At 36.3% G+C, this 9,619-nt stretch overlaps 1 protein-coding gene across 1 annotated transcript; it reads left to right on the forward strand.

Annotated features, from left to right (window-relative positions):
- The first annotated feature begins 4,826 nt into the window (after nucleotides 1–4,826).
- On the forward strand, nucleotides 4,827–6,929 carry LOC144638663 (uncharacterized). The gene has a single exon (XM_078497883.1). The coding sequence runs from the start codon at nucleotides 5,195–5,197 to the stop codon at nucleotides 5,858–5,860; it is 666 nt and encodes a 221-aa protein (XP_078354009.1). The 5' UTR covers nucleotides 4,827–5,194; the 3' UTR covers nucleotides 5,861–6,929.
- The last annotated feature ends 2,690 nt before the right edge of the window (nucleotides 6,930–9,619 follow it).

Raw genomic sequence — 9,619 nt, forward strand, 5'->3', positions numbered from 1 at the left:
GGGAGGCTAGCATTTCGTTTAACTTGAACTGCGCTGCGAAATTAGTTAGTCACAGATTCGATATTGTTTTGGCGCTCAGAGAGAAGCCCGTACATTGTCTTTTAAAATATGTTAGGGAGGAATTATTTTTTGGGGGGGGGGGGGGTTTTTTAATAACCTTACTAAAAAGCTCTAAATGCTAGTAGGTTCTAGCTTCAATTCATATAGAATCGTTTCAAAAATCATATATGATTTAAATTTTTCCCTTATTATGCTTTGAATTATTACAATAAAGTTTACCTGTTAAGGCTAATTTACCATGTAGCGTCACTTTAGAACAGGTTGAAAGCTTTAGAGTCAACAAAATCTCAAAAAATATTGTTCAATATAAATGCTAATTATTCTGCATAAATCAACTTCTTATTCAATGGACCACCATACGTTACCTGTTATACAAATCATTCTTCAAATCCCTTTGACATAATGTCGTCTACGAGTTTTGAATGATCTTCTGAGACCTGAGATCTGCAAAATTTACGGATAGCTGAGAAATGGGCTGAATTCGAAGTTTAATCTGATAGCTGACAAACGGCCTTAAATTTAAGTGATAACTAATATAAGATTTCAACACCCCCAACAAAACCAGAACTAAGTTGTTTCAGAACGCTACAAGAAATAAACTCAGTATTTAACAAATTTCTATTTTTCTCGTCTCCTCCAGAAAACAAATTTAACATACTGTAAATTATAAATATACTGGTTTAATTCATTTCGCACTGACGGGGGAGGGGAGGGGGGTGAACTGTGATATACAGTGTATTAGCGGCAGGAAACAGCGATAAATATCATTCAGTAAGTTGTAAACATTCCACGAAAGTTTTTCAGAACTAAAGCCGTTTGTACAAGTTTTCCTTGTTTTTTTTTTTTTTTGTAATAAACTTCTCATTTTCACTTTGTTACGTTAACCCGTAGGTTTTCCAAGTCGAGAAACATTTCTGGCACTTTTTCATTATCTAGATTCCCGGCAAAGTTTTCCCGAAAGTGCGTTTATAAGTAGGAGATGACAATTACCTTCCCCTCCTCCGCCCCCTAACTTTTATTGTCAGTTTGTCAATGTCTGAAACACGAGGCTCTTAAGCCTCTAGTTTTTGTTTTGTTATATCGATAATAAGTAAGCTAACCATCCATAAAAACAATGCAATGGATATCTAACTGAGTTTTAGTAATCTCCAAGAGGGCTAAGCGGTGTTTAACACTTTTTTCAATCGGTTTAACGAAGAAAATTTTAAATAAGAAATGTTACTATATTTTAACATTAATTTTTAACGATCACTAGACAGCACAACTTTAATTTTAAAACATGTTTTAAAATAATGATAAAACATCAGGAAAATACAGTGTAAATTTGATTTCAAAAGGACTCCAAACCTATAAGACAATTTAAATTTATTTCACGGACAAACAGTTACATAAAAGCCGTCGAAGGGCGACGAGAGAAACAAACGTCGATCTATTTAAAAAAAGCTGAGCTCATAACAAAACTTGACGAAAGAAAACCGCAAAGTGAGTGGTATTAAGTGTTCAAAATCATTAACAAAGGAGTTTTCACGCACATATGAACAAGCAACGGCGCGTAAAGCTAATTTATTGCCCAAATTTGTTTCGGCGCCTGAAATACAACAGAAGTACTCATTAGCTAAACAGTCTTTTCAGCATGAAGTATACACTTTTAAATAAATTATTGACCTTAAAAGTCTTCTTACAAAAAGTGCAATTTTTGCATGGCTTTAACATATCTCCCACAGAGTCTTTCAAAGTTGACATAATACCGCAAAACAATAACAACATTAATTAACACGTGCTCTTTAGACCATTATGTCCGCAGAGCAGGTCCCTCGAAGAAAGATCTATTATGCGGTCTGAGTCAATATGCCAAGTTTAAATTTTTTCAACAATGAATTATGATTATGATGCCGCGAGAGGGAAAAATGCAGTTCAAAGTCTGTTTTTAGGGAAAGAAAAACATTTGATAACAAATCAGTTTTTTTGGTTAATTATTTCAGTGTTGTAGTATATCGCTGCACATTTTTACTCTTTATTTTTATTGTATTTGTTTTAGGCCCAAGGCTCGCTAAATACTGCAAGACTCGTGGAAATCTACAGCTATGCTACACACTTAAGTGTCTAAGAACGGATATGTATATCTACCTACAGTATTTTAAAAATGCGCACGTTAGCGAGCAAAAAGTACTTTGTTTATGCAATGCTCCAATGTCACTTTCCATAAATTATAATTTGTATGTACCACAAGATGCAAATCTTAAATTCACTCTTCCAAGCACAACTAAGTCCCTTTCCTAGGTTGTGATAAGTTAAATATTATGGTACGGCAGTATCTTTAAGAGTGTATACCGGACTAAGAATATTTCAAAAGAAATTTTGCAGAGATTTTCAATAAAGACTGGCGAAGTTTTCAGGGATTGAGTTGGTCCGCCTTGAATGAAATGAAGTTTGTTATCTTATAGTGAAATGATCATTTGGTTTTTCCTTAAACCGCTTTAAAACGCCTATAGGATTAATCAAAAAAAGATAGGTTACTGAAATCTAATCAAAGAAATGAAAAACAAAGTTTATCATACACCTTTCACAGGTCCCGTGAGCATTAAAACATGCCCGCGTGCTAACCGGAAATGTCTTAGATAAAGCCGAACGTTCGCGACACACGTGAACCATTCATTTCGCGCGCGCGCGAATTCAGTATGTTTTGTATACTTGCCAAAACCTTTTCTTGTTCAATCTTATTTCCAGCTAAATAAAGCTCAAGAAAACGGCCATATGATAAAGACCCTATTGACTGATCCGTCACGCGCTACGGAAAAATATTTCGCTCGCGTCCCTTTCTTAAAGCACTTGAGACTGACTCGCATGATCGTGAGAGAGCAAAGATTTTCGTTTCCGGTTCTCAGCAGTCAGTACCCGTTGATCATTTGTGTATTTCCTTAGCTACGGGTAGATTAGTTTTGAACCAAGTAGGCGGCATTTTGCCAAAGATAATCGAGGCGTTATATTAGATGCTCTTATATATATTGAAGATTCTATACCGCGTTTATCATTTAACCATAATCGTTCATATATTGAATACACGGGCATTTAACGAATTTTCCGAGATAACGATGCGAAAAAAGACCGTTAAAATCACTCACTTGTGAATTTTTCCGCCCAAATGTTGCTTCATTCGTTTAAGCTGACAAAAGGGTTGTTTCAAGTTTTAGTATATTCAATATCCGAGAGAGTTGCTTGAAAGAAAATGATGTTATTAAATATCAGCTGTCTTCGGCGACGGCCCGAATGCAAATTTAAGGTAATTGTTATCTTTGAGCAAACAATTTTGTCACTTGTGCCTTACGGCAGTAAATTGTCTTCAGTTCTTTGAGCGGGTAAATTCAATTGGAAGTTTTTATAATTTCTCCTTTCCTCTAGGGGTAATTAAATTTGACGACGCGACTTTCTTAAAGAAAGCTTTCATAACACTTAATAAAATATTAAAAAGAGATTTCGCATTAAAACGAAAAAGCTGAGAGCTGAGACGGTTTCATGTTCTGTACTTACAATGAATTTCCGAACAAAAACATAATGGAATATCGAGAGGGGGCCGTCATTAAGATATATACAGGCTCAATGAGACAGGGCTTTTATTGATAATAAATCAGAAACTTTATTGAAAACAGAAAAGAAAGCAATTCGAAAATAGCGCTTAAACCTTGCACATTGCTGGTAACAGCTCATTTAAATATTTCATCTTTTCTCTTCGCTCTAAATGAAAAAGCGAAAGCTTGAACGGTGTTTTTTGGAAGCATTCTCTAATGACGATTTTCCTTTTATTTATTTCGCATTTGTGGTCACTTCAACGGAGAAACAAAGCGATTAGACAGAGTTTAAACAATGCGGTATTGAGTTCAAAGACAGTGAAATTTATTCGAAAGCAGCTCTTTGTAAGCGCTTAATTAGCATATGCAACACCTGTCGTTTTCAATGTTTATTTCTCATCCACGCTAAACGCTTAAGCTCTCTATCTTTTCATGTTGTTTTGAGCGATCGCCTAGAAAGATCGCAGTATCGACACAGCAAAATCCGCTCAAAAAAATACTCGTTTAATTTCCTTAATGAAAGAGCGATGCATTGGAGCAAGGTTTATTTTAATTTTTTTTCCTTCTCTTCGCAGCCGGCTTTCGAAAGTGAAGTAAAAACAAAGCTAATATCTGCAATTTGAAACGCAAACCTAAATGGACAGCATGGGCAATGTTTACAAAAAAACCGCGACTTTCATTAGCGCTTGTGAGCCTTTTTGGTGTGGATGTGTAACCTAAATGTGTATAAACCACAACCTTTACAAAATGCTCAGTAAACGACAAATTAACAATGAAATTAAAACCTTCATATTGCTTTATAAGGTAGTAGCAAATTTTTCAGTTAGAAATGATGGTTTTTTACGTCTCTTTGGGTAAACTTTTACACTAATGAACCGAGCTGTGATCATTTTTAAGACTATTTTTAACATGCCTGTTTCCTGCTAGCCTCCACGTGCGACCGTTGTTTTGTCTCGCAAAATGAATTCATAATGACACTTTTTAGATCATCCTTAAAAACAATTACAGATGAAATCGGGCTGATGTTTGACAGCGCTTATTCAACAACCAATCAAATCGACGTAAAATGAACCCGTTCTCGTTTTAAAACGATGACTTATGAAATACATGCCGAGCCACTTTGAAACCGCGTTGCGAACCATTAGCTGATTGGTTAACATTAATGACCGTTTTCAATAGAAACAATTGGACCACATGTTTCATGCTCGTTCTTAAAGCAATCTTTCAATGTGCCTTTCAAACTTATTCACACTCAAGATGATAAAGTGTCAAGACTGCATTTCAAAAGCGCGCGGCCAGCTGCTCCGGTTTGATTCGCGACTATAATTGAAGCTCCGTGCTCGCATTAAGTTGGAACATCTACCGTTCAGGTGCCGGCGGTCTATTGTTGGCGTCAAAAACCCGTACACTTCATTCACAAAGTTAATCACCTCGATCAGAACAACTGAGAATTTTTCGCTCTCCGTGCCGCAGTGACAGAGGAAAGCTCGGATTAAATTCGTTAATACAGCCTCTAAAAACTGCACGCGACGTTTCAGAATATTGACCCACGAGACGAAGAGTTAACAATGGGAGACGAGATGCTTAACGTGTTTTATAGTGGAGATATTTTTTCCAGCCATGGCAAGATTAGCGCTCGGGAAGTGGCAAGCCTCAAGGCAACCTTCGATGAAAAAAGCGAATTTCGCCTGTTCAGGGACTATTTTGGACTGATACGGCTTGTTCAGAATGCTGAGTTAGAAGGCACGGGCCCCGGCGCGTTTGACAGTTTGTACGATTTCACGTACACCAAGAGATCTCGTGTAGACAGCGTGGGATCAGATCATTCTCTAACGAGCTCTAGCTCGGGTGGAAATCCAGATATCGAACTGTGCATCGAGACATCCAAAGCACCGGGAACGTCGCTCGCGCCTGGCGCGCCAACGCGAAACGTCTCGAAGCGTAACGTTGAAAACAACAGCGACGTAGCAAATCGGAACCGTAAGAATCGCGAGAGCAAGAAGAATAGAAATGCGAACGTATGCGTTTTTTGCAGGAATAACGGCGAAAGCAAAAAGGTGTATAGCAGCCACGTTCTGAAAGATGCTGAGGGTAACACAACATGTCCAATCCTCCGAGCGTACACATGCCCGTTGTGCAAGGCCTCTGGCGATCAGTCACATACCATCAAATACTGTCCGAAGAATAAGAGCGCTTCAAAACAGCAGCAACAGCAACCCAGTCAAACGGTATAAAGTACTAAAGAACTTCTTCTATCTGCAAGAGTTTACACAAGATTACACCAAGCCTCAATTCACTCACCATGCAGAAACGATTAAGGAACTGGACTGGTCAATCGAGAGAGACGGTGAAATTTGTAACCGCCAAACCACCGAACAGAAAAGGCTAATGCTCAAAAAATCGAGCCTCTAAAATATGGTAAACTAATCTTGATATATAAATTATACAACGAGATATTAAATCGTCCGTATTTAAATATTGTAAGTTGCTTAGGTTTTTCTAAGGCTAGGTCTACCAGTAAGGTTTTCGCTATAGGTCTGTCTATTCTAGAACTGTAGATTTTCTAGACGTTTTGTAACATTTCAGAATATTTGATAAATTGTTACTAAAATGGGATAACACCTTAAAGGGCGAATTGTTCAAGAACATATTCACATAAGTTCGCTGATTTTGTCAGCAATTTTGAGGGTAAATATTCCCTCGTTTAAAGTATGACCAAATTTAACAAGAATTTGAAATACGACACATTATTGTATACAAAATTTGCCTAGTATATTCGGCATGTCGAAATTTAAACTCATATAAAATTAATATGTGTACAGGGAAACGAAAAAAATAATACTTTAACTTTGGGCCAACGAATTAGTTAATATTGCGGAAAAATTTTATCGATACAAATGCTATTATTTTCCAGGCGGAAGAATTAAACGATTTTTTTCTGGGAAATATTTCCTAGTACAAGATTCTGTTTCTGTTTGATTTTAAAGCTTAGCGTCTCTCAAAGTTTTGTACAGCGTGAGTTGAGCTATAAAATAGCAGATTGAAGTTATAATCCGCAAATAATCAAATTATCAAATGCCCTATCGAACAAAATAAGTCTAGCTTTCCCTTCGAGGGTCGTAGCGGGAACTCGAGGCATGAAAGTGTTGTACATTTAAGATATTCTTTGCAATCCAGGTACTGTGGGAAATTGTAAATTTGACAGCGATGTAAGAAAGGTGAATTGACAAAACTGTGTTCTAATGTCATTAAGCAGCAGTGCCCCCAACATTATTCATGCAATAAAATTGAATTGTTTTGGAATAGCTGTCTTGTTGACTCGAACAACTCAAATTCATTTAAATTCTACTTTAATCTCTCTAGAATACAAAACTCCTTTTTCTTTGAAGCAACCTCTCATAAACTCACCTCAAATTAAAACGAAAATGCCCTTGAGCCATTGTTTTTAGTTTTTAAGAGATTATCCGACAATGTATTAAAAACAAGATGGTTTTTTGAATCGTTTATTATCAAAGTTAAAACTGAGAGAAGCGATTCTTTTTACAATAGCCTTTTATTTCAAAAACACTCTCTCGAAGTTTCGCAACCACATTTCACCCAAAATTAAGTAAATAGTATTATTTTATGTAATTGTATACTAACATAAGACCAGGGGCTTTCGAATCCATCCATCTTGCATTAAAAAAATTGACAGCAGTGAATTTGAAATGAACGATGGATTGACAGTAATATTTTAAAAAGGTTTCGCACCAAATTCAAGGTTAAAAATGACACACGGATAGATAGTTTCGTTTCGCACCGATCGAAAGATTTATCAATAAAAGGCGCAAGAAAGACCGGGTCGCGATATAAAAACACATTAATCCCCGCGATCCGCTCCGCAAAGGCGTGCAAGCTGCCACTTTTGAAATCGAAACAAAAAGCCACGAGTTATTGCTAAACAACAACAGCGCTGTCACGAAACGGAAAATTATGCTAAAAAAGCTTTTGTACCGTGTATTATTGTCAAGTATATTCTCGAAAGCTGAAGGAATTAAAAAAGTTGAAAGCGTTTTTCTTTGAAGATCTTTGTTTTATAATTCAAAAGCAAAAGATCTTGGCCTAGCGTGCGCTTCATAATGTAGTCATTATATATCGTTATACCCTTGGCCGACAGAGAGGTACCGTTTCTTTATTAAAATTGAATAATCTCAGCTTGGTGTTTCATTGAGGCACGAAAGTGCACAGTGGGGTTGAGAAAACGGACCACATCTATCAGTTTTATTCCTTAAATGAGCGCCAAAGTGTACTCACAGAGAAGAAAAAATACTGTGTAAAAGTCGAAGATTTCGCTTCGATCTCAACAAAAGAAAACTATGAATATATTACGAGAGAGAAAATTAAATGAATTTTAAGCGACGCCCTGTTCTCGAGACAGAAGAACTTCAGATTGATTTACTGCCGAACGTTTTTGCGCGCTCGAAACGGAACTGTCACTTAATTCAAAATTTACTTTTGGAGTTTTAAACTGCATGTTTTTAATGGTTTAAGCGAAGTTGTGAAAGCTACACCGTTAGATTTTTCAACCTTATGCGCGTTATTTTACCAGGACAAAATTTGTTTGGATGGAATTTGCTTTATGAAATTTCGCCATTATATTTGCATATGTATAGCTCGAAAATTCGCCCAAACATGGAAATTTGCTGAAAAACAAACCGAACTAAATGCATGTAGTGATATTTTTCTAGAGTTTTTAGGAAACCAGCAGCATTGAGCACTTAAGGGCGACAAAATCAATAAGCTCTTTGTAAGCGCAGTTGGTTGCTTTGTTTATAATCAGAGTTTTGACAAAACATTTTGGCCCAAAACATAGGAAGGAAGGGAGAGAAAATCGCCTATCGTTAAACTGATTGGTAATTTATTTATCGCGGGTTCAAACTATGAAAAAGAAAACCTTTCGAGAGCTCGGTTTAAAAGTGAGGGGGCGGGCCTATGCTACGAAGTTTTTACTTGATGGAGTGGCTGCCGAGCTTGTATCTTGAACTTGTTTTGCTTTATTTCAGCCAAAGTTTGTTCAACTTCACGTCAAATTTTATTCGTACACATTGAAAATTACAATATTTGCACCCTTTGTCAGTTGACAACTAGCAGGGTGTCATAAAGCACAAATTGTCAGTTAAAAGTGTCAGTAGATTTTTTTGTCCGACACAAGTTTGTCAGCTGCCAGTTCATCTCTTATAGACAAAATACAACTTTAACTTCCACATGAAAAAGCTCGTTCTGGAAAGAAAAAATCCCCTATATATCTATTATCTTGCCGACAAAAGTAAATCAATGTTAAAGATAAGAATCTTTCCGCACAGAACATATTTAATTTCCTTGTTCGCCGGTGTTGTCTTCCGACATTTTTACAAAATGTACAATAGATATTATCAAACTTTGTTCGCACACGGAATTATCATTTTGCAAAAATAAGCCAAATAAAAATCGATAAATTTGTCATCTTTCGCCCACTGAAATACTAGTTGTTAAACATTATTTTTTTTTTGGAAAACAAAAAAATAAAGAACGCTTAGGAAATACTGTTGTGATTGTCGGACGTAAAGCAGGAAACAAATGTTCTCTGGCCCGAAGGGAAAGTTCTCACTTTTGTTTTCTATTGAAAAAGCGAAACAAAGACTCAAAATAGACCTTAAACACAATAAGTTAACGGATTTAATTTAAACTGCAAATAATACAGAAATTTTCTTTGAGTTTCAAGTGTTTTTAGTTATTTTATTTTATTTTTTCGAGTTAAAAAGACACTCTGGTTTGGGCTAGCTTCAAGACGTGAAGCTACAAACGAACTAATTGCCGAAAACAAACAAATGAAAAATTCAGCTGAGGCAGGTGAAAGCTGCAGTATAATGTTTACATCAATAATTCCCACCTAGACCTGATCAAACTAACAGCCTTTTGTCAAATACCGGGTTAAAATACAAAAACGTAACAATTATCGCTTTCTAAGGGACTTA

The sequence above is a fragment of the Oculina patagonica genome, chromosome 14 (assembly GCF_052425735.1).
Source record: "Oculina patagonica isolate OP01 chromosome 14, crgOcupat, whole genome shotgun sequence".
In the NCBI taxonomy this organism is placed as follows: Eukaryota; Metazoa; Cnidaria; class Anthozoa; order Scleractinia; family Oculinidae; genus Oculina; species Oculina patagonica.